Genomic DNA, 26,072 nt, shown 5'->3' on the forward strand with positions numbered 1-26,072 from the left:
AGACACTCGCAAACCTCTGAGAGCAACCTCACCATCTCCAACCACCCCACTAAAATCCCAGACCAAGGAAGACTGTATTCTTCTCAGACCTGATACAAGTGCTCCTGTAAACCTTGCCGTATGGCATCAGTCGCTGGAGATGAGCAGGCAGTGGGCTACGCCAACGCTCCAGCACTGACTTCTGGCATCCTTTCTGCTGCTGTGGTGGTTACGCGGATGTTCAAATCAACATCCCAAACACCAGAAGCTGTAGAAACCCCATGGGAGGTTTTATACACAAGATCCAATTCCAGTCACTGTGTAGGTATTACAGCCATAAAAGCTTTCTGCAGCTGACCCAAGACAGCTTTGGCAGGGTTTCATTCTGAACTTCAGAGGTTGACCTAGACCTGACAGACCTTATGAGGAGTCTGCCATTACACGAGGTTTGGGATTCAGCAGGCACAACGACTGCACTGGGTCAGCGACCAGTTCCTGGAGCGACTACAACTCTTAGCCTGAAGTTGCAGTCTGCAAGCCCTGCCCTCGGTTACACCAGGGCTTTTTGCACCTTATCCCCTCACCGCAGGTTCCCAAAGTCCTCCAAAAGCTCTCGCTGCACAAGGGCCCTACAGCAGCGGTTTCACAGCTGAAGAAGCTCTGGGGTTTCCTCAAACCCCACAGCTACCCCAAGCAGAGCCAAGCACAGGCTTTGGTCTCCACATCTGCGCCTTTACTCCTAGCTCATCTTTAAGCTTGATGCTTTAAATAGCATGGGCAACAGAAATCACAAATGGGAACAGCATGTGAGGTAAATCCCAAAAGCCAGCGCTCAAGCGGATCTCCATCCGCTGTTTTGGAGTCAGGGCTGCAAAACCTAAGGGATGACCGAGACTGCAAACCACTTAACACGACTGCGCTTTTTGCAACCCTTTCTTTTATTCCCATCACCTGCCACAAAGCCAAGGTCAAGCATGCATTGCCAGAAGGGCAAGACAAATAAGAAAGGACTAATTAAACAGCCTTAAAAGCAGAAAGCATGCCTACCCATAGATATCGAGCACACCGATGAAGGAGCACTGCTTGACCGTGGTGTGCAGGGCCTTGTTGATGTGCTGCACGATCCAGTTGAAGAGCTGGGCGTAGATGTGCTTGGCCAGGGCGTTCCTGGCATTCACTACTTGCTGCACGGACATGTTCTTCACATAGGTCTCAGCTGTGGTGACGAGCTTGTGATGGCAAAGCCAGTGCTGCATCTGGCTGTGCTCCACGCCCAGCAAGCTGCAGAAGTTGTTCAAGTGCTTGTCCTCCCTCTGGAGGTAATGAGAGGCAAAGTCAGCAGATTGGCGACGCTCCGAAACTGAAATTTTAACACTGGGTTCCCAGATCAGTGCAAGAAACTAGCAGCATTTCATGCCTATATGGGGAAATACTACTTTTCTCTGTGGTCGATAGGAAACAGAAAAGGGATGAGCACTCATCCAGTTGCACTAGTCATCATGAAGGTGGATGGAACGGCTCACACGGAGCTCAATGGCAGAACAACTCATGGCTTTCCTCTGCTCTGGCTATCCTTAAGGCCTTGAGCTTCATAAAGTGCAGGTTTCCACGGTAAACTTTCCGCTTCACTCCTTGAGCCGCAACTACATGCTCCCTCAGAGCTACCTTGATTAAGCCTCAAGTTAAAGCTTCGGGTAGGCCGTTACACCATGCCTTTTGCGAACTAACACCATTTTGAACAACAAAGTTGCAAAATGCACATCAACAGAAGGGGCTGTGTTTTGCGTAATCAATAAAATGAAACGTGAGCTTTATCTGCTCTAGTACATTGTGTTTCTTCCCCCGCAAACTAAGACAAGGCAGTTCTAAGTCTCTACTATGCTCAGACAGCATTTGCTTTTTGGACAATGAGAAATCAATTTCCCTTTCCTCAGTGTAATAACACATATCTAAAAGTAGTAAATTGTTTCTAGATAGATATATGCTTGTATAGAAGCTGGATGGGTTTGGGGACGGAGAGAAAAATGCATTTTGAGAAACCTCGAGGACGCTTTTTTGCTCCAATACCTTTTTAACCATAGATTCAGAATCATAACAGGATTGATTTAAAACCATGTAATTCCATCTCAAGGTAATTAAACAACATGAATTCCATTACAGAACTCAACGCTGTTGGAGCGGACCACTTTTACATATCCGTGTTGCCAAATATCAAGCAAATTACCCCCAGCATCCAACTAATTGCACACCACATTATCTCAAGGGTACCACTAAAGTGTGTGCAGAACCCATCTTAATATTTTAATGAGGACCAAACAACCCAGTCTGGGATGCAATGATAACTGACAGGACAGCATTTTCTATATAATCACTGTTTTCCCCCACCCCCCGAACAAACTCAGAAACATGAAAGCCACCACTAAGGCATCTTTAGTCTTTTTTTATTCTTGCTAATTAACTGTGCAGTGCTGCTTTGAATACTGGATGGCCACTTTATAAGCAGCAGGCTCATGGCTTTGCCTGCAGTGTCACACCTTCTGCTGGTGGAAGTCACCATGCCCCCAATACTCATCCCATCAAGTCTTTCAAGAAAGAAGAGTTAAAGATGGGTTGGGACTTAGGGTGGTAAGTGACCTTTGGATCATCTCGCTTGTGGGCTGGCTAGAGAGGAGAAATAATGCACTACCTTCCAGGAAAAAGAAAGCAACCAGGAAATTATGATATGTTTTCAAAGAAAGCAAAGCAAACCAGGAGGAAAAAGGCCTTCTACCAAAGGAGACTGCTGTGAAGCTTAACAGATCCAACGTGGCCCGATTTATGAGCATACAAACCTCCCCACGCACCCCGCTCTTGCTAGTGACCTACCGATATGCTACAGGCATCGCCGTCTCGTTCCGCTTGGATTTCCAAGTTCCCTAGGTGCAGAATGGCAGCAATTATCCTAAAAATGGTCATCTGATGAAACTCCTTCACTCCTGCGGGAACAACTGATAGCTGATTAGTCACAACAGAAAATAAACTGCAATTTTCAGTTTATCTGAAAAGGCTTGCAGTGTTTGATTTCCTTCCGAGGCTGCTGGTTTTTGGAATTATCAGGCCTCTCCCAATAAACTCATCATCAACTCTCAGTAAAGTCATTGCTCAAAAATGACAGCGGAGACCACGAGAGGAGCTCCTCCTGGTATTTCTTAACCCCTAACGACTGCATCAAAGCAAATTTATCACAGATGGGTTTAATACTACTGTGAGTGCACAGGAAATCAAGGATGCTACTCCATAATGATCAAACAGGTTCAGAGCTATGGGGACTCTGCGGCTGTTACAGAACAAGGAGTTCCTTCTCTGCGATCGTAGTCCAACAGTGAGATCTCACTGACAAATGAAGCACAGAAATTACAACTTCTTGCCGGCATCCCACAAACAGAAGAGAAAATTAAAGCCGTGCACACAATGCACGATGCCTCCAGACTACAGCAAGTCACCAGGGAGGTGATGTGAAGCTCTTCCTTACAGTCCCCAGTGTCTCAACAGGAGCTACGTGTTGTGGGGTTTCACCGGGAGTGTAAGATGTCCTTGCTTTACGCATTTTTCTGGCAGGCTTTAGCAGGCATTCTCAGCAGGAGCTTTGCCCAGCAGCAGCCTGTGCACAGCTTTCTTGCCAGTTCTTGCATTTTTACATCCCAACTGGGTTTTCTGTGACCCTTTTGTGTTCAGTGCTGGTGTCCTAACTATTAACCCAAGGTCTGAGACATCACCTGCTGGTTTTTGAATTATCAAGGGCTTCCCTTTCTCTCTCGGGATTTTTCTGTTATCAGCACAGTGAGAAATGTTTCAAGGTTACTAAAAGGAGCAATGCTCTGCTGGTACTTGGCACTCTTAATTGGCTTTAAGCCTGGCTGGGGTGGGGATTTGCAGGTAAATCTGACTTCTTGTTACACATAAAAAGGCAAGACTAGAAAGTGTAGTAGCAATTTCACCAGGCCCTAAACAGAAGCAGAGCGAGCTGGGAAATACTGAAGGAAAAAGAGGAAAAGCAGAGCCAGCATGTGCAGAGCCAAAAAACATCACAAAATTGGCAGCGGAGGAAGATGCTCACACAGTGCTTCATAGGGAGCAGCAAGGAGACACGGGGTCTGCTTGGAGAGGCAGAGAAGTGGACCAGAGAGGACTACACATGGCAAGGGGATGGGGAGAGAGTTGCCTGGGGGTTACAGACCCGTGGGCAAGTCTGGAGCAACGAGCAGAGGCATTTTTTTGAGTAATTAACAGTTAAAAGCCACAAGCCAGAAAAGAGAAGGGTAAAGACAAGACCCCCCTGTCACCTCAAAGGAACAGAGAATAAGCCCGCCTAAAATACAAAGAGGACAAACTCGGGGGGAAGGTTTGCAGATATAACACTTGAAATGAGTGCCCATGCTCGCTGCCGGCACAGCGCAGTGGCTGCGATACAGCTGCTCGGGGGGATTTCACAGCTGGCTGCAAACATCATGAGCTCCTCTCCCAACAGATGAAACGCAATGGAGAGGCACTGAAACCCACTGCGATTTAAAGATTTGGCTTCAGGTAAATATTAATAAACTCTGGGAAAGTTTTTCCCTGAAAAAATTGTTTTTCCTTTCAAACACATAAACACACAGAATGGTTGGGATTGGCAGGGACCTCTGTGGGTCACCCAGTCCAACCCCCCTGCCAAAGCAGGGTCACTCAGAGCAGGCTGCACAGGACTGCATCCAGGTGGGTCTTGAATATCTCCAGAGAAGGAGACTCCACAACCTCCCTGGGCAGCCTGTGCCAGGGCTCCGTCACCCTCAGAGGGAAGAAGTTCTTCCTCATGTTCAGCCGGAACTTCCTGTGCCTCAGTTTGTGCCCATTGCCCCTTGTCCTGTCACTGGGCACCACTGACAAGAGTCTGGCCCCGTCCTCCTGACACCCACCCTGCAGATATTTAGAGGCATTTCTAAGGTCCCCTCGCAGCCTTCTCTTCTCCAGGCTGAACAAGCCCAGCTCCCTCAGCCTCTCCTCATAGGGGAGATGTTCCAGTACCCTCCTCATCCTCGTAGCCCTCCGCTGGACTCTCTCCAGTAGCTCCTCATCTTTCTTGAACTGGGGAGCCCAGAACTGGACAGAGTACTCCAGATGGGGCCTCACTAGGGCAGAGTACAGGGAGAGGAGAACCTCCCTTGACCTACTGGCCACACTCTTCTTGATGCACCCCAGGATCCCATTGGCCTTCTTGGCAACCAGGGCACACTGCTGGCTCATGGTCAACTTGTCGTCTGCCACGACACCCAGATCCCTCTCCACAGAGCTGCTCTGCAGCAGGTCCGCCCCAAGCCTGCACTGGTGCAAGTCGCTGCTGCAGGCAGGCTACGGCAGTGCAGCATGCACGGGTGGTTGTTGCAGCAGCAGATTTTGCAGTTGGCCATGTGGACGTGGACTCTGCACAGCAAGGATGTACTCAGCTCATTATTCCCAGCAATCAGCTACTCGGTAGAATACTGTGATGGTCCAAGAAGTGACATCACCCTCAACCCAAATACAGATTGAACCGCAGAGTAATAGCTCTTTTCCTGCTTGTAAACAGGCTTAAAAAATAGTGAGACAAAGCTGCAGCACAGCTTTGACTCCAGAATGGATTTATTTAGGTTTCTCTTAAATTCAGTGTCTTCCCCCCCTTTCACTGCCGCTTCGCAGTTAGCTGCAAGAAACACTGCTACAACTCATACTTAAGAACAAGATAAAGCCAACTAGGTCAATAGGAACATGAATTTATACCTCTCACTGTTACAGGAGAGCCATATAATTCAGGCAAAAAACTGAAAACCTTGGCAAGAGACTTTTGCTGGGAAGGCTCCAAGCCGAGCAACCCCTTACCGAGCAGGCTAAAGGCATGTCTGGTTTTCTCAAAGTCAACAGCATCATCCACGCCATCGATGGACGTATCACCTCCCCAAGAAGCGTAAAAAAAGTCTTCGGCACACGCTAGGAGAAAAGAAAGAGCAGAAATACATCAGCAAGCAGCGCTCGCCCGCCGCAGCCGCTCCCCAGAGCGTGCGCTGGGATGGTCCCTGTCCCTGACCCATCCCCGAAGGGCACCTGTCTCCTTTGAGCCACAGTTTACTTCGAAAGCGATGAAGTATAATCTTGGTTAGTGACTGCAACGACTTCTTGCAGTGATGAAACCCCTTCCCCATGCAAAGGGCAGAGCTGTGGTGTATATTTGGGATTCAAATAACTGCTCTATTGCGTATAACTTTAAATACTGAGGTTACTCCTTTCCATTTTTTTTATTCTGTTTTACATACCCAATTCAGACATTTTAACATCTTTCCCACATAAAGCCTTAAACCCAGGGAGCAAAGGGACTGGAGAAACACTCACAGTGCCTGCATTCCACCATTTAAGCATCCATGCGTTAGCAAAGTTATATCGGAACGACACAAAGCTAAATCCGATGGGGACCGAGAGGCATTTCAAATGCTGATAGAAGAAGAGATCACAACATTTATATTCACTTTAAGAAGCTTCCCATGCAACTGCCCTTCCTTAAAACAAGGGCTTATTTGAGGCTGAAACCATAAAAAGACACATGCCCAAGGCTGCCAGGTTTGGCCCGGTGGAGACTGGGAGAGTGCAGGAGGTGGACAGCCTCCACTTCCCACCCAGAACTGGCTCACAGCACCAGCTCCAACCTATTTCAAACCAGGTAGGAGGGACTCGCCAAGAAATGCTCAGAAAGATTGTTAACACTCACAAGCATATTTCCCAATTATCATGAAAAAATAAGGAGGAAAACAGCCTACTGTGCGTTCTGCATCTGCCTGCTGGTAATCTTTAAAATCACTGCAATCTGCACTTTTTTTGACTCACATTGCCACCAGAAGGTCCCCAGCCCTCCCACAGGCTTTTGCATTAGCTATACTTTCAGGCTGTAAGAAAAACATTTAATTCTTTTTGGCATACAAAGCCCTGGGACCCGGAGGTTTCAATAACTCTGCTCGTTGCCGGAGCATCAGGAACAAGGGGCAGAAAATGTTGACTGGGGTCAGGGAGTCGATGGCTGTCCCAGCCCCCACAGCACAGCAGGAGCTCACCCAGCCCCGTGATAGAGTACATTGCGTTAGCAGCTTGATGTTACTGCATGTCACCCTGCAAGACGCATCCAGAGCTGACAAGCGGTCGATGGAGGCTGATATCCCAGTCACAATTTTAACCATCCACATCGGAATCTGTTTCTGCCTGAAGTCATCTCTGCTATAACTGACTCCAATATTTGTATTTCAATACATGTGCAATAACCACAGAAACCATTTGATTCACTGCAAACAAATAAAACTTCTTCCTGCTTCACACCACTGCCCAAGTATCATAAAGTCAGATACCACACTGAAAGGCAGTGTGCTGCACACTAACTCCTGCATTTTAAGTCATATATTTACTTTCTAGTTTAAAATCAAGCCTTTAGGATCGCTCTTACTGAAGAGCCAACACTTTACTGGTCTGCTTTGCTGGGCTCAAGTAAGTTTAGAGACTCTTTGTTTTCCAGTATTTTTCAATATTAAAAAGAGTAACAACAACTCTTTGCATGTGCAAGACCCAGAGTAGAAACAACAGCTCCTACTTTTGATATGGAAAAATATACCTCCTACTCTGTCTAATAAAAGGTGGATTTTTACATTAAGATACTCCTTGTTTTGTATAAGCCTTGGGAACAAGAGGTTGACAGGTAGGTAAGGTACAGCCTACATGAGGAAATAAATTTGGAGGCTGACTAGCCATCTCAAAATACAGGCTAGTAAATCTGATGCAAAGTTGGCAACAAAAAAAATCCCTTGAAAGAAAGAAAAATAAGTGAATTGTGCACACCTGCACTCACAGAAGACTGTCCCCCACCAGTAATTCAACAAGTCGGGGCAGAGCCTGGTTGGACTTGATGATCTTGGAGGTCTTTTCCAACCTTAAGGATTCTATGATTCTATGGTTCACCGCAACAAAAGCAACTCGCTGTGCCCACATCCCCATCTTGGGATGAGAGGCAATGGCCTCAAGTTGCATCAGGGGAGGTTTAGGCTAGATATTAGGAAAAATTTTTTACTGCAAGAGGGGTCAGACATTAGAACAGGCTACCCAGGGCAGTGGTGGAGTCCCCATCCCTGGAGGCATTCAACAACCATGTAGATATGGCACTTGGGGACATGGTTTAGCAGGCATGGTGATGTTGTGGTGACAGTTGGACTTGATGCTCTTAGAGGTCTTTTCCAACCTTAATGATTCTGTGATCCCCCAGAAGCCATCCCCGTGCATGAGCGGTGCCGCAGCCGCCAGCTAGCAAAACATTTTGGGGAGGTATTTTTAAGCTATTGCAAGGTGACAGGTGCAGGAAACACCAGAGGCACACCTTGAATTTTGGAGAAAATCACTTCTTTTCCTGTTCCATTTCACACGAATGCAGAGGCTGCATGGACACCCGCGCATCCTGGGATACAGCAAATGCCCAAGCACCACGGAAAAGCGCAGCTGGAGACTGACAAGCACCAACAACATAAAATTTTAATTAGAAATCAGCCAAGAAGGCTTCTTTGTGGGCTAACAGCCCTAGCACCCACCGCCTCCTGTGCGACCAGCTGTTGCCACTGCACATTCTCCCTCGAGACACTGAAGTCGAGAGACAGAGTCACAAAAGCGTGAAGATGCCCTGGATGATGCACCAGGAGAGCAGGTGATGTGCGGAATTGACAATTAGTTCGATTTTGCTATAGCTTTAGTTTAATTTTGTTATATAATTTTGCATCTATGTTAGAGTTAAACGCTGTTATTCAGTTTAGTTCTGCTCTTTGTAATCTTGCTAACAAGGACTGTTGTGGCTCAAATGTAGCTAACAAGGGCTGCTTGCGAGACAGACGAAGGGAAACAAGGACTGATAACCAGAACTTTGTTGTCTGTAAGAAGCAAGTCTCTAGCTGAAACTGGTTCTGTGGTGGGGGACTCAGCCAACACAGACAACTCAGGAATTTTTGAGCCAAAGGTGAAAGCACACAGCGAGGAAGACTACGAGCCTCCATCCAGAAGACCCCCACAGACGACCACCAGACGACACTGCGCAAGTGCTAAAGGGGGGTGGAGTATGAGAATGAATTCCTAGAAATAATTACAATAGTCCAGCCTACTTAGATAAGCTTTGTAATAAATAGGTGCATGCTTTGTGACTCAGTGTGCAAGTTAGGAGGAGCGATCCCCCTTGCACAGAATCACAGAATGGTCGGGGTTGCAAGAGACCTCTGTGGGTCATCTAGTCCAACCCCCCTGCCAAAGCAGGGTCACCTACAGCAGGCTGCACAGGACCTTGTCCAGGTGGGTCTTGAATATCTCCAGAGAAGGAGACTCCACAACCTCCCTGGGCAGCCTGTTCCAGGGCTCCGTCACCCTCAGAGGGAAGAAGTTCTTCCTCATGTTCAGCTGGAACTTCCTCTGCTTCAGTTTGTGCCCATTGCCCCTTGTCCCATCACTGGGCACCACTGAAAAGAGCTTGGCCCCACCCTCCTGACACCCACCCTTCAGATATTTGTAAGTATATATTAGGTCCCCTCGCAGCCTTCTCTTCTTCAGGCTGAACAAGCCCAACTCCCTCAGCCTCTCCTCATAGGGGAGATGCTCCACTCCCCTCACCATCCTTGTAGCCCTCCGCTGGACTCTCTCCAGTAGCTCCTCATCATTCTTCAACTGGGGAGCCCAGAACTGGACACAGTACTCTACATGAGGCCTCACCAGGGCAGTGTAGAGTGGAAGGAGAACCTCCCTCGTCCTGCTGGCCACACTCTTCTTAACGCACCCCAGGATCCCATTGGCCTTCTTGGACACCAGGGCACACTGCTGGCTCATGGTTAACCTGTCGTCCAGCAGGACACCCAGGTCCCTCTCCGCAGAGCTGCTCTCCAGCAGGTCCACCCCAAGCCTGTACTGATGCATGGGGTTGTTCCTCCCCAGGTGCAGGACCCTGCATTTGCCTTTGTTGAACCTCATCAGGTTCCTCTCTGACCAACCTTCCAGCCTGTCCAGGTCATGCTGAATGGCAGCACAGCCTTCTGGTGTGTCAGCCACTCCTCCCAGTTTGGTGTCATCAGCAAACTTGCTGAGGGTACATTCTAACTCTTCATCCAGGTCGTTGATGAAGAAGTTAAACAAGGCTGGGCCCAGTACTGACCCCTGAGGGACACCACTAGTTACAGGCCTCCAACTAGACTCAGCGCCACTGATGACAACCCTCCGAGTTCTGCCATTCAGCCAGTTCTCAATCCACCTCACCGACCACTCATCCAGCCCACATTTCCTCAGCTTCCCTAGGAGGATATTATGGGAGACTGTGTCAAAAGCCTTGCTGAAGTCGTGGTAGACAACATCCACGGCTCTCCCTTCATCTACCCAGCCAGTCATGTCATCGTAGAAAGCTATCAGATTGGTCAGGCATGATTTCCCCTTGGTGAATCCATGCTGACTACTCCTGAGAACCTTCTTTTCTTCCACTTGCTTGATGATGGCCTCCAGGATAAGCTGCTCCATCACCTTTCCCGGGATGGAGGTGAGGCTGACCGGCCTGTAGTTCCCTGGGTCCTCCTTCTTGCCCTTTTGGAAGATTGGAGTGACATTGGCCTTTCTCCAGTCCTCGGGCACCTCTCCTGTCCTCCAGGACCTCTCAAAGATGATGGAGAGTGGCTCAGCAATGACATCCGCCAGCTCCCTCAGCACTCGTGGGTGCATTCCATCGGGGCCCATGGATTTGTGGACGTCCAGATCGCTTAAGCGATCCCTCACACAGTCCTCCTCGACCAAGGGAAAGTCATCCTCTCTGTAGGCTTCTTCTCTTACCTCCGGGGCCTGGGATTCCTGAGGGCCAGTCTTAGCACTGAAGACTGAAGCAAAGAAGGCATTCAGTAGCTCTGCCTTCTCTGCATCCTCCGTCACCAGGACACCCGCCTCATTCAGCAGCGGCCCCACGTTGTCCCTAGCCTTCCTTTTGCTGCTCATGTAGTTGAAGAAGCCCTTCTTGTTGTTTTTGACATCCCTTGCCAGCTTCAATTCCAGGTGGGCCTTGGCCTTCCTCGTCGCATCCCTGCACACTCTGACCACATTCCTGTACTCTTCCCAAGTGGCCTGCCCCTCTTTCCACATTCCATGGACCTTTGTCTTCCACCTGGTCTCCGCTAGAAGCTCCTTGTTTAACCATGCAGGTCTCCTGCCTCCTTTGCTCGATTTCTTTCTCAGGGGGATGCATTGCTCCTGAGCATGGAAGAAGTGACGTTTAAAGAGCGACCAGCACTCATGGACCCCCCTGCCTTCGAGAGCCCTGGCCCACGGGATTCCTCCCAGTAGCTCCTTGAAGAGGGCAAAGTCAGCCCTCCTGAGGTCCAGGGTTTTGATCCTGCTTATCGCCCTGCTTCCTCCACGCAGGATCCTGAACTCCACCATTTCATGGTCACTGCAGCCAAGTCTACCTCCAACCTTCACATCCTCCACCAGTCCCTCCTTGTTTGTTAACACAAGGTCCAGCAACGCGCCTTTCCTTGTTGGGTCCTCCACCACTTGCATCAGAAAGTTATCATCGATGCTCTGTAGGAACCTCCTGGATTGCGCCTGCCTAGCTGTATGGTCTTCCCAGCTGATGTCAGGGTGGTTGAAGTCCCCCATGAGAACCAGGGCCTGTGACTGTGAGGCTGCTTGCAGCTGCCTGTAGAAGGCCTCATCAACCTCCTCCTCCTGGTCAGGTGGCCTGTAGTACACACCCACCGTAATGTCACCCTTGTGAGCCTGTCCCTTAATTCTAACCCACAAGCTTTCAACTTGTTCCTCATTTGCCCCCAGGCCAAGCTCAATGCATTCCAGTTGCTCCCTCACATATAGAGCAACTCCACCACCTCTCCTTGTTGGCCTGTCTTTCCTAAAGAGGCTGTAGCCATCCATGACAGCATTCCAGTCATGCAAGCTGTACCACCATGTTTCTGTGATGGCGACCAAGTCATAGCCGTCCTGCTGTATAATGGCTTCCAGCTCCTCCTGTTTATTGCCCATGCTACGTGCATTGGTGTAGACACACTTGAGCTGGGCTGTCAGTCTCACCCCTGACCCTGGCACGCCAAGCCTGGGCTCATCCCTAGTGAGCTGGGCAATGTCCCCTTCCCCCTTCAAACCTAGTTTAAAGCCCTCTCAATGAGCCCTGCCAGCTCGTGGCCAAGAATCCTTTTTCCCCTTTGGATAGCTGAGTTCCACCTGTCGCCAGCAGGCCCGGTGCTGTGTACACCTCCCCATGATCAAAGAAGCCAAAATTTGACTGATGGCACCAGTCCCTGAGCCACCTGTTAACCAGGTGAGTTTTCCTGCCCCTTTCAGTGCTGTTCCCTGCCACTGATGGGATGGAGGAAAACACCACCTGCGCCCCTGATCCCTCAACCAGTCTCCCCAGTGCCCTGAAGTCCCTTTTGATGGCCTTGGGACTTCTCTCTGCTATCTCATCCATGTCAACCTGCATTACCAAGAGGGGGTAGTAATCAGAAGGCCGCACCAGACCAGGGAGTTTCTTTGCAACATCCCTAACCCGGGCCCCAGGGAGGCAGCAGACTTCCCTGTGGGATGGGTCCAGTCGGCAGATCGGGCCCTCTGTTCCCCTCAGAAGGGAATCACCTATGACAATGACCCTCCTTTTTTTCTTAGCTGAGGCAGTTGTAATACGTGGGGCTGTCTGACTTGTCCTGGGCAACCCCCTGGATGGAGCTTCACCTTCACCCACATCCTCTGTGGCTGGCGCTGCAATAAACATACCTGCTTTATAACTCTCTGAGTTGTCAAGTTTGATTCCGCACATCACAGGGAGCTCTCAGCCTTCAGTATTACCAGTCACCACAAGTATAGATGACACTTTTAGAGAGCTGTGTTAACAAAGACTGAGATTTCCTCTGATCCACACGTTCCCAAGAAGAGGAAGTTGGTTTCACGGCCAGAGCTCTCTCGTATCAACTTGTCTCCCAGACTGGATTGAAATAATTTATTTCTGCAATTTAAGATGCCAGTGGACAACATCATTACTCAGGGTATCTTTGCTAAAATGAAGCATCTAACCCAATGGCAGAAACTCTTGAAGGGGTGTGGTCTGAGGTCTTGTGAGCATGCAACAGGACCAAAGACAGGCTCTCTGACGGTAGCTGGGAAGCCGCTGTCAGAAGAACATAATTTTGGGACCCTTAGAGACCAAAAGGAGCCCCAGGGTCCACCAGAAGCACTGACCTACAGAGTCAGGTTTCACACTACAGCTGGTGCAGAGTGAACCATGCAAAGCCTCCACCTCCCACCCAGGTGTCCTGGGACAGACATTAAAGGTTACACCTAGACAGTCTCAGACATGCTCCTATGCCTTAAACTCATGAATGCGGTTGTCTGGTTTGGTGTCACTGGGCAGAGTATGGACTACAGTTTGACAATGCACCGAGGCTTACTGGTGACAACAGGGCAAGAACTGGATGTAGAAGACCGCTACAAACTGGTTTTGTCTTGACATCGCTATTGCCATCTCTTGCTGGCCTCTGGAAGGAAGCCGCCACAACAACCTGCAGGAAAGCGCTTGCGCACAGAGTAGCCCGTGGACAGGCAAAAACGGACTTGTCTAAGCGGGCAGCACGCATGGCAGGAACTGCACGTATGCAGACATGCTCTGCGCATGCGCAAATGCCCCTATAAAAGGGCAGCACATGCTCCTCGCCGCCCTCTTGCTCGCCTCCTGGCTGCTGGGCTCTACTCTCGCTGGGGCTCCACGCCTGCACAGCGCCTGAGCCAACCGGACATCGCTGGACATTGTCGAATCCGTGGTGGTGGTAACTGATCCTCTCCCCCCGCACTTCTTTTCCTCGCCCGCTGGGGTTTTTCTGACTTTACCCTTTTTTTTTTTTTTCTTCCCCTGTCTCGTCTTCCCCCCCCCGCTGCCGTCCCCGCCAGACCTCCGATTCCCGGTTCACCGAAAATAAAGTTTACAAGGTTGCACAGCATATGACTGTGTTTGCGTCTTAATCTCATCTCCTGGGATCGCATCGAAAGCTCCCCAATATCGGATTGGGACACTGGAGTGGTTCTATTTCAGCACCAACACGTGGTAAGCGTAACCAACATGCCTACGGTGACCCAAAAAGTCGTTAACACAAGCCCAAAACTACCCAGAAACCAAAAGCCTCCCTCTCTCAACCTACCACTTCTCCATAGCCACGACAGAAAGCTCTGCAAGACTCTGAAGCGGCACGATGCTCTGTGCTGGGATCACAACCTGCCTTGCTCACCATTTTAAATGCTTACTATGAACCCATACTCACACTTCATTCCAAACGTAGATCTTCATGCAAGTTTCCTACAATATTAACCCACAATCTCCCTGCACCAGCTGGCATCTACCATGGCATGTGGTTCACTGTGGTTCTGCAGGCAGTTTCTACAAAATACACAGGCTTCTTCCACCATGGCTAACTTCCAGCAACAGCTCTTACCCACCAGCCGCGCTTGCAGAAGCCCAACAGCACCAACCAGGGCAACTGGTGCACTGACCATGCACTCCATGCAGCAAGCCGCTGCACAGCAGAGGTGACAAGGGCTGGCGTCTCATCCAAGGTACCACATCCCTGGAGCTGGTGTGAGCAAACCTGTGCACCACTGGGGAGAAGCATCCCTTGGAGATCATCTCCCTTTACCTCCTCCCACTGATCAGGCACACACAACCTCATCGATGACCTGTATTTCTAACCTCAGAATGTTTTCCTGTTGCCATCACACCCAGGCAGCCACCACTGGCAAGCAGGGAGATAGAAGTACGTACTTAATCCAAGGTCTTTGAACTCTGGAAGACTCGCTGAGGCACAAAGCTGATAGAAGATGTGGTAGTTACGCTCATTCTCTGCCTACAGGGGAAAACATTGAGTTAACAGAAGCAAGAAGAGGTTACAGCAGTGCTCCCACTCTCGGCCCGGCACCCACTGGGCCTGGGGCCACCCTGAGCCCACCCCTCCCCTGCTTCCCACCATCAAGACCTCCTCAGTGCCACCAAGAGGACAGGGACCTTGTGCCACCTTGGAAAAAGGAGGTGCCAAGCCCTGCCCAAAGCACATTGCCCATCCTGCAAAGGAAATAAATAACTTCACATTACCTTCCACACCTTATCCCTAAGCAAAGTTAGCTAACAAACACTGCATTGCAAACCAATAGCAATATCAAGAGGTGGCCTACACTTGTGGTTTCCCAAGGTCGTTTGGTTTTAGGATTTTTGTAGTTGCAGGTTTTTTTTGTGTAACGACGAAAGTTTTGCAGGTACTTCTGAGCTAGATCTCCAGCACAAACAAAGCAAGCTTGTCCTGAGCCCCGCATAAGAAACCCACTGGATGTGCCACAGCAGAGACAGCAGCCTCCTCAACCCTTCTCCCACCTCTCCTCCAATGTTCAAAAATACACTACTGTTGCCTGCAGTTTGCTCTTCCTGGCTTTTTACGGGGTGCAGTAAAAATCTCAGCAGGCTTTCCATCCCTGCCCAGCAGCCAGGGCAGGAGTAGCAGTCCCTCTGTGGGGCTCCAGCCTCGGGCAGACAGAGGGAACAACCAGAGGCCAACAAGTCTCCCAGGTACGTACTCCTCCAGAACAAGGTCACCACGTTGGGACCATCAAGAACAACTGCAATAGACTGAGCCCGAAAGACACATCTGGAAGCTGTGTCCACCAGGAAAGCTACTTTTAAAGCCATTTTTTTAAACCCAAAGAGAAGATCCAGACTATTAAATTCCTGGAGTACAGTACTCAAGAGGAAGAAAAGGAGGAGGAAAGCACAGCTCCTCACCTGGAATACAACTCGTGATTTTTCCAACAGATACGTCCTCATGTTGGCACCAATGATATGATATCTTTTATCAAAGCCGATCTGAACGTATTTCCCAAAGCGGCTGCTATTGTCATTCCTTGTTGTTTTAGCATTTCCAATTGCCTGCATAGAACAAAATTAAACACTCATTTTTAAGATTTTTTTTTTTTTAATTTTAAATTTGCAATCAGTGTCACAAACAGTCATGGGAGAATTTGAGGAAAACCCCTTCCCAGATCTAGAAGGCAAGGCAACTATGTGACTTTGGGGACAACTCTTCACTGAAAATGTGGTGTCTCCAGAACTTTTATGGAAGAAAAATGCATTAACAGCAATGAGTATTTGTAGAGTAATTACAGCATCTACATCCCAACAGCCAGAGCACTCCTGTTTTCTCTTACAGGATGTCCCCACCTTTGTTTACAAACAGTCAATGTTGGCAGCTTTCCTGGAGGGGACATGGGCAATGACGCCCCATGAGAGGGAGGGAACCATCTCCAGATGTTTGGACTTCAGTCCATGGATTTGTTGACAAGGCCAGAGCCCCTCCGTGCCTCTCCATCACTCCCAGGCAGATAATATTGCCACATGCAGTGGCAGAAGGGAGAGGAGAGAATCCAGCCCACGCGCAAACATCAGGGGTGCAGCACTGCAAACAGGGGAATGCATCCAGCCGCCAAAGGAGCAACTCGTGGTGATGCAAGAAGGCCAGAGAACGACAATATTCCCCTTCATGGCTACACCAGCCTTACTTTCTGCTACTATTTCCCCATCCCGAGATGAGCACACGTCCCAGACCATACGTAAAAGCAGCAGGGCAGAGGCAGAGCACACAAGCCTGACTGCCTGTGCCTCTCCATTTCTGCAGAGCCCAACATCCATCCCACAGAAAATACGGAGTTCAAATGGCTACAACAAACACTACCACTAGATATTGCGCACACTGAATTGAGCATCCAGAACTACCATCACCACCTTATCTCATGTGCTCCAAATCCTTGTCTATAAAGCAGAAATATCTGCCCCATCTCCCAGCAGGGACATACATCCCATACAAACTCTGTGCACCTCATTGCTAAGGGCTATTTCAGCACACACACATCCCTCTATTCCATCTTCACGCTTTAACTTTTTTTTTTTTGCAAACCAGGGAGTTTTTTTATGGTTTTTGTGTGGGCAACATCCTCAGCTCTTTCCAATCATGACAGACAGGTTCCCTGGCCCCAGCACTTAGAACTTATATCCAGAACTGAACGCAGGCAAGAAAATTGGAGCAATGAAATCATGGCATCATATAGAAGACCAGCATGCACTATGAATTTTAATTCATTTGCTTTCAAGCGTCCCCAGGTACTGCAGCTACATTTCATGGAGGCACAGGAGATGGGTGAGGAAAGGAGTTAAACAGCATGAAGCTTGTGCTTCAACAGGTCGCCACGCATCCTCTGTCCACATTTTGTTACTGCTCATCTGCACCATCCCTTGTTTCACCTATCCAGCTTGCGCTCCACATCAGGCAGCACGATGCTAGACCATGCGTGCTACCTCTTGGGCTGGGGTGGGCTTGGTTTTCACCCTGGATCAGCCACCACCTCCGTGTCTCTTAGACCATTTGGCCATGAGGCACTGCAGCAGGAAGCCTCCCTGCAGGTTAAGCTAAGACTAAGGTTAAGAGAAAGACAGATCAAGCGCAGGACAACGCTACGCTCCACTACGGCAGCACTGCTAGCTCCTGCCTTTAAAAGCAAGCCACACAAGTCTGAAGTGCTTAACCGACTTTGGAAAAGTCCAAATCTTGTCTTCAGGCTGATTAGGATATTTTGCAAACGAAGGCACTCAGACTCCAAAATCTGTTTGGAAAATGGAATTGAGACACTCAGGCAGTTATTTTCTCCACCTGGTCACAGTGCAACAAAATAAAGTCACTTCCACCCTTTCTTTTATAAACATAAAACGAATTTTTTTCCTTCAGAGCAGGGATTTCCCTGTAATGGGACTTTTTATTCCCCTATATGATTGATACCAATGGAAAAATAAAAAATAAAACTGTATTGAAAAATCTCATATAGATTAATCCCTTTCTTTTCTATTTCATGTTTGTACAATTAAATAAGATCAGGAGGTACCATGCGGTGGCAAAAGCAGGAGAAAGATGAAGATGATAAAACACTAATGGTGCCAGCAGCACCACTAGGGCCCTCCGCTCTGGAGCCCTGTCAAAGCCCAGCTCCTGGAGGTGTGCTGGGGACGCACAGGCTCAGCTTCAAGACCACCAAATAGAGGAGCAATAGGGGTGGGCTAAACAGAGACTATCAGTGTGTATTTGCATTTTTTCAGTCCAGCTCGGGGCTGCTGCGAGGCTGCAAATCATGTCTGGCTCACAAGCCCCTACAGCTCTCACTGGTTTTGTGACTTCTGCAGAGACCCAGTGATCACTGCAAGCAGGAAAAAGGAAGTTACGCAGCTTTTACCTCCATAATTGGGCTCGATGCGAGGACTTTGGCTTCGATGTTGGTCTCGCTGGAAGAGCCACCGACAGTTGCGAAGAAGCGCATGGCGTATTTGGCAGAGACCGTCTTCCCAGCACCCGACTCCCCGCTCACAATGATGGACTGGTTCTTCTCATCCCTGTTGCGGCAGAGAAGAAGAGTTTTTGCAAGTTCATCTATTTTCTTGTTAATAGTTTGTTCACGTTGTGTAATGATCTTCCATCTTCACATGCCTCCGTCTCTCTTGCTTTGTTACCACCCACATTACGAACGCTGCATTTATTCTGGACTCTACCAAAGTAATGGTGATGAGTAATATGCATTTGGGATACATTTCAGCTAAAACATAAAGGATGCTCTGAACATCTCCAAGGGCTTGCAGAGACAGTGGGAGATGAACCCCTGCTGCTTTCTTCACCCGTAGAGCACGTAACGCAAGCATTGGGAAGCCTGTTCCTCATAACGCCGCAATACCTAACCTCTGCTGCTTGGCATTTGTCTAGAGAGCTATTAACAGGCATTAGCTGAATATCAGCTTCTAATATTATATATTTAATTTTTCCCCTTTAACGCCTTCACTCCAGCATTTGAGATTTTGCTCAACAAAACACATGCAGTTAGTCGTGAAACTTGCTTAGGTAGCCTATTGCTGAGCTATTAAAACACAGATACCCGGAAAGGTTCCTCTACACTCAAAATACATTAAAAATACTGAAATTGTTAAATCAATCACCCTAAAATTAGGAAATAGCAGAAGTCACTTGATTCCTTAATGCAATTATACAAAGATCAGTATTTTCAAACCTATCCCAACATCCAGTTAAAGCTTTGACAACAGTAACGCAAAGCACGTCTCTGACATCAGACTTGCACCATCTACTTGTCCCCAAACCCTGCCAAATCATATGTCGCCACTCCGAAGTGCAGAGGTACTTCTGTGACCAAGGGGGTCAAAAAAAAAAAAAGAGGATAAACACTTTAAAAGCAATCCCTGGTAGACATTACCAAGTGAAGTTTGTTCAGCTCCTGAAGCTTTACAAAACTAAGTAGTTTTTAAGAAGGACTTGCCCATCACCAGAAGGCTCTGGCAGCCTCACCCTCTCCAAGCACACACCAAATTTGCTTACAAAAGGATACAGGTGTACCAGCACCAGGATAACAAAATTCAAGCAAATAAACACTGGACTTTTTTTATCTGCACGTACGGAAGTGCTTTGCAGGAGTAGGAAGGATGATTCCAGCACTGAGGGGCGGATGCAAACCCCTCTCCAGGCGCGATGGGAGCAGGCCCTGCTGCCCCGTGCCTGGGCTGGTGTTGGGTCACAGGAGCAGCTCTGACGCCAGCAGAACTAGCACAGAGCACTAGATACCCACAGGGCACGGGACTCTGCATGGGGAAGTCAAGGGTGCATCACTTCACCCAGCTTTTGAGCCTTGCACAGAGCACAAGACTCATCTAAATCCCTATTTCTGCTTGCCAAATTAATCATTCACACACACAAAAACTTGCACAAGTCACCGCAGCTATATTAAAACAGCCAGTCCTTCACACCACGGGTGCATAACATGGTAGCCACTAGATACGTCCCAGTAATTAATCTGTTTAATGTGCTTGAGCTGCAAGGCAGAGGAAGGGCCAAGGCAATAAAAGGGGCTTGTCCAGACTCTTTTCAGTAGTGCCCAGTGACAGGACAAGGGGCAATGGGCACAAACTGAAGCAGAGGAAGTTCCGTCTGAACATGAGGAAGAACTTCTTCCCTCTGAGGGTGACGGAGCCCTGGAACAGGCTGCCCAGGGAGGTTGTGGAGTCTCCTTCTCTGGAGATATTCAAGACCCGCCTGGACAAGGTCCTGTGCAGCCTGCTCTGGGTGACCCTGCTTCGGCAGGGGGGTTGGGCTGGATGACCCACAGAGGTCCCTTCCAACCCCGACCATTCTGTGATTCTGTCTTCAGGATAAGATCTGCCAGCACTAGGATCTGCTCCCTGGGGCACTGTCTGCACATGGCAAACCCATCACAACTGCCAGTTGGCCACAGACTTGGGGGAGGAGAGAGTTTTCACTGCAGGATTTGATACAAGCTCCCAAAATATCAGAGCTATTGGGGTAAGCTGTAAGTATGCAATGGAGTGTATTTTTAAATGAGATCAAATTAAGCTTCCCAGAGACTGTCTTTCATGAATCACAGCTGAATGCAGGCACACAAAATCCTATATATGAGCGCAACAATAAATTTACACCTTGCAGTTCTCTTGACATCAGGAAACACCATAAAAATGCATTTCAATTTAAGATACTCAGTTCACATTTATACCAGTAAGAGATAAGAACAGAGGCTAAAACGATTGCCATATAGCACCCTTAAACTCTCAATAAAAACACAAACGTGCTGCAACACCACACCGTTACTTTCCTCCACTGTCAAGCATGGACCTCTTAATCCTTTCCGGACTCAAGATAAATGGTTTGGAAAAAAAACTCAGCCAAGTCAAACACGTAACATTTTGGTGCAAACCACAACATTCTGACACTTCAGCAGCAGAAGACTGGCAAGCTAATTTCCAGCCAGGTTTGTGATTTGATCCCTGAAAAATATAAAGTACATCTTCATCCACCCCCGGCCAGCTCCACCACCCTGCTGGGCACCCACCAGGAAGGCAACAGGAACCTCCAACCACTCCAGTTACCAAGCAGCTAATGCAGAAACAATGGCCATGAACTGAGAACAACCTCAGCCAGGCAGCTGAAAACCCAGAGCTGGTGTTGCTGGTGACTCTTCCCAGGCAGGACAGCCTGGACATCTCACCCAGGACTTGCTAAGTCACAGCTGAGTGCCCTCCGCACGTCTCAGCAAAGCCACCAAGGCACTCCAGCAGGCAGCCAGCTGGCAGGATCCAGGCACAGGGCTGCCAACACACCGGTCTTGCACCATTAGGCTTCCATGAGTGTGCGATAAAGCAATTTCTGTAGCACAAGCCACCAGACACATGAATCCCATGGAGAAAAACCAACGCCAGCTTCCAAGTGAGAAAGAAGACTAAGCACCAAAACCAGAAATATGCTGGATGAACCCATAGCAGCGGTTCCCGGGATAGGCGATTGCAGTGATATATCGTGGTTTATCTCTGGTTAAAAGCAGGTGAGAAGTTTCACTGCTGCATCAGTCATGGACAACTGCTTGTCAAGTTCCAGCAGTGAATGTCCCATGTTGGCCATCAGCAGGATGCAACACATAAAAGTCATGTCAGCTACAAGGGAAGGGGCAAACAGAGGCTTTGGCACAGGCTGCAGGCATGGATGAACAGACTATCCTTCATAGGAGGTGAGGGAGAAGCAGAAGAAAGAGGCAACAGCCAAGATCTCTGCCAGCGAGCTCTGACCCTACAAAAGGAGCTCTGCAAATGCAAAGGTGGCTTGGCTTAGAGCTGCACCAGTATAAAAATTACTTGAGAATCATTGCTTCTTCCCCTTCTCAGTGTGACAGCTACCGCCCAAGCAGCACATTTCAGGAAACATTTCCCCTCCCTGTTTACTTCTATAAGCCAGAAGATGAAAGCTACACGAGACTGGCAGAGACTTTTCAGTTGAATGAAGCCAATGAAGCTCAAAAGAGAGGAATTATGTGTTACTTGGCATAAGCTGCTGGCTTCCAAGCAAGACAGCAAGGCCACTCAAGCTCCTGTGTTTGCAGTAACCCGTCTCTGCTGCTGCTGTTTCTTTTAGGGGAAAATGCACGGTCAGACATTTCTTTTCCGCCTTCAGGAATAAAAGCTCCAGAGACTTTCCCTGCTTTAGCGTACAAGTTAACCAGCTGCTGGTGCCATCAGGGAAAGACAGATGAACTCCACAGAGCAGCTGGCAGCAAACAGGCTGCTCAATGAGCAGAAGTGGTTAAAACTAGGCAGGACTTGTTTGTATTCAGCATGGAATAAAAAAATACTGAAATGTTTGGCCATTGTGCAGGTGCGGTATGCAACACAGATGTGTGAAATAGAGTCAATTTTGGCAGCATCAGCACAGAAGAAAATGATTATGGAAATAAAGCCTGGATATAATCAAGTGTTACAGGTGAATACCAGCTCTGCTACAGCACGGCAGTGCTGTCACATCTCCTCCTGGGGCTTACGTGGCTCCTGCGCACCTCGGGGCTACCACCGTGGCTTGTTACGCTGCTACGAAGTGCATTGGTGCTCTTCTCCCTGCTGCAAACAGCTCACGCGATGCACACACACAGGTGCACAACACGCCCATGCTCGTCCAGCAATGCAAGGCGTGCAATGGGGAATAGGCTTCAACGATGGCCAGAAATGCTGTCCCCAGCACGTGCCACTGCCACAGCTCCAAACTAGGTGTGAGGCACTTAAAAGATGCTACTGCCCAACCTTCTCCCCCAAAGGTCTGCAGCAGTTTTGTTCCTTGGCTTAGCACAGCTTTCCAGGATGACCCACAGCCTGGAAAACTACCACCATGATCTCAGCTACTCCTCCCTCCATCAGAGGCACTTACACAACCACCAAGGTGCAGAAGTCCAAGCAGAACAAAGTCCAGGATTATTCCTTCAATGCGAGGGGCAACCGCACCTCCAAATTCGAGGGCTGCAAGCTTTGGTGGTATCTGACACAGCCCATGGACTGCCATCTGTGCGCAGTCTGAATGTTTTGCTTCACTGCTATTTCAACGCATCCTCTTCAAGCAGTAATACCTGTTCATAAGCTGCTATGCAGGTGAGTAACATCTTTATTACAGACATTTGTCATGCTGTGAGCAACACACATCGAGACTCTCAGTCTTGGCCACACACACAGCAAGAGATGGGCAAGGCATCCAGCCTGGCAAAATGAATACGGCAGTCACTGGAGTCTTCACAACACATGAAAAATATCACAGAATGGTTTGGGTGAGAACAGACAGGACTCTTGAAGGCTGTCTGGTCCAACTCCCCTGCCGTGAGCAGGGACAGCTTCACCCAGATCAGGTTGGTGTGAGCCCCGCCCAACCTGGCCTGGGACATTCCCAGGGATGGGGCATCGATCACCTCTCTGGGCAACCTGGGCCAGGGTTTCACCACCCTCAGCGTAAAATATACTTCTTCCTTAGATCTAGTCTGAAAGTCTAGTAGACATTAATGCTTTTTTTTTTTTTATTAAGGGAACATCTAAAGGTGCTGCCCAAGGCAAAAAAAAGGTCAGTTGTCTATGCAAAGAAAAGGCACTTCAAACAGATACCTGCGCTGATTAGGACTAGCTGCTAATTGCCAGCCTTTGCATCAAGAAAATGGATTTCCCCACATGTTTAAGCGGTCCGTCCTTCACTCGTGGCAATGCAGAGAATACCGCTACCCTCGGAGGTGCCTCCAAGCAGCCCGGGAAAGGTGTGTGAGAACACCAAAGCTTCAGGCCTACCCAGCTGGACACAGGCCCGTACCAAGAGCTGCATCCATTTTGGTTGCATCTGAGCAATCAGAGCCAAGGCACTGGTCAGCATTTCCACATGCAGTCCTCAGCCTAGGAACATCATTAGTCATTGTAACATGTTATTTCCCATCAATTGACCTGGTTAAGTCAGGGCTGAATATCCCTGGCAACTCCTCACTGCAGGAAAAGGGATGGTCAAGCCATGGCAATAGCAAAGGGGTTGAACCCAAGCACAGCGATGGTTCCCATCACCAGTTCCCACCACCTCTCTGTGAAGAAGAGATAGAAGACATCTCGGCACATATGCATATATCCAAGATCCTCAGCCTTCAGCAACACTGCTTGAAAGCAAGAGCATTTGAAGACAAACAGACCTCAAATATTCTCCAGACCTAAATCACAGTAAGAACTCTTCCAACATCAGCTTTATTTAAAGCAGCGAATCTAAAGCCTTGAGAAGAGAACTAGAACTTACAGGACTTGTTTTTATGAGCATCTCTTCAGAAAACTACCACCAGCAGCTCAAGCAAACCGCTGCACTACTTCATCTTGACCTCAGCAGTGAGAGCAAAACCAGTTGCACTAAAAAATACAGATCCTCTGAGAGGGAAAAAATATCCAAAGTGAATGAGGGCAGAGCCAGTCCCCGTGAATAATCATCAGGGGTCACTCCAGCTCTAACCGCGGATCTGCCGTTAATTCTCTGCATCGTGGAACGAGTCAATGAGTCTCTGCGCATTTCCACCATGGAAATTATATTTAACCTACTTCTTTCTTTCAGGATGCTCAGAAGATTAGTGTTCATAAAGCAATTTGAAGATTAAAAATGCTTTAAGTACTGTAGTTTGAATTTACTCTGACCACAATGAGAACACGCATCCATAAATCCCCGATGCACAACAGGCTCTAATACGCTTTCGTATTGACAGTACTGTGCAGGCTAAAAATGAGCTTAGCTATTGCATTGTTAGCAGCATATAAAAATGCAATAATTTAATTAGCATTAGATTGCATCCCCCCTAATGCTAACAGCAGCAATCAAAAACTGAGACAGTTTAACTCTGCCTTCAAGTGAACAGACAGAACTTGCACACCATGAAAATAAAACTGAGTGTTGCAGCGTTCTAATGCTGAGAAAAGCTGCCTCCAAAACAGCCTCTAAAGCCAGGAATCGTTCCCATTTCCATGGGATAACTGGAACTTGGAGCAACGTCGCTGCTGAGAGCGGCAGTAGCTTGTTTTACTCATTGGCTTTAATTTGGGTTCTTAGAATACCACGCCTGGCATCATCAGTCAATACAAACATGAAAACACAACTTGGGGGTAGTCAGACCTCTCCCTCAGAGAAACCCAAGATGACATTATTTAGCATCCTGCTGAACAAGAGTGTTTAAAGACATGCTTTCTGTTCGCATTATCGAATGTCTGCTGCAAATGCACGTTTTACACTGCAGCTGCTGAAGCCAGCAACAACATAAGGATGGCTTTCCAAGTACTATATATTCCTCTGGGTCTTTCTTTTAATTTTACACTGCATATTTCCTAAATAGCATGGATTACCCTATACAATTTTTTTTATTATTTTTTCTGGGGGTAGATAACTCTTTATACAATAGCTTATTACTGATAGGGGAGAAGAATGAATTTTTTCCACCAACAACCTACACCCACACAGGCCACACCACAGCTCCAAAATACACTTTTTGGCCAGAACAGTCCCAGAGCTGCTGTAGCCCTTCCCCACCCCGGTACCATTGCAACTGTAAAGATAACATTACAGAATCACAGAATGGTTGGGGTTGGAAGGGACCTCTGTGGGTCATCTAGTCCAACCCTCCTTCCAAAGCAGGGTCACCTACAGCAGGCTGCACAGGACCTTGTCCAGGCGGGGCTTGAATATCTCCGGAGAAGGAGACTCCACAACCTCCCTGGGCAGCCTGTTCCAGTGCTCCGTCACCCTCAGAGGGAAGAAGTTCTTCCTCATGTTCAGACGGAACTTCCTCTGCTTCACTTTGTGCCCATTGCCCCTTGTCCTGTCGCTGGGCACTACTGAAAAGAGCTTGGCCCCATCCTCCTGACACCCATCCTTCAGATATTTGTAAGCATTTCTAAGGTCCCCTCTCAGCCTTCTCTTCTTCAGGCTGAACAAGCCCAGCTCCCTCAGCCTCTCCTTGTAGGGGAGATGTTCCAGTCCCCTGACCATCCTTGTAGCCCTCTGCTGGACTCTCTCCAGTAGCTCCTCATCTTTCTTGAACTGGGGAGCCCAGAACTGAATGCAACCAACTAGAGAAACAAATCAGCAATATCCCTATTAAGCAAT

The 26,072-nt window shown here is 48.5% G+C and overlaps 1 protein-coding gene across 2 annotated transcripts in view; it reads right to left on the reverse strand.

Annotated features, from left to right (window-relative positions):
• Positions 1 to 26,072, reverse strand: part of LOC104335612 (unconventional myosin-Vb) — a 177,919-nt gene that overhangs the window by 106,035 nt on the left and 45,812 nt on the right. For both annotated transcript variants that reach the window (XM_075446518.1, XM_075446517.1), the window contains exons 5-10: positions 18,322 to 18,478; positions 15,830 to 15,973; positions 14,822 to 14,903; positions 5,854 to 5,961; positions 2,845 to 2,954; positions 1,027 to 1,292 (exon numbers count right to left, since the gene is read on the reverse strand). In XM_075446518.1, coding sequence (XP_075302633.1) covers positions 1,027 to 1,292; positions 2,845 to 2,954; positions 5,854 to 5,961; positions 14,822 to 14,903; positions 15,830 to 15,973; positions 18,322 to 18,478 — 867 coding nt within the window. The remainder of the gene's footprint in view (positions 1 to 1,026; positions 1,293 to 2,844; positions 2,955 to 5,853; positions 5,962 to 14,821; positions 14,904 to 15,829; positions 15,974 to 18,321; positions 18,479 to 26,072) is intronic.

This window comes from Opisthocomus hoazin, chromosome W, assembly GCF_030867145.1.
Source record: "Opisthocomus hoazin isolate bOpiHoa1 chromosome W, bOpiHoa1.hap1, whole genome shotgun sequence".
Taxonomy (NCBI): domain Eukaryota; kingdom Metazoa; phylum Chordata; class Aves; order Opisthocomiformes; family Opisthocomidae; genus Opisthocomus; species Opisthocomus hoazin.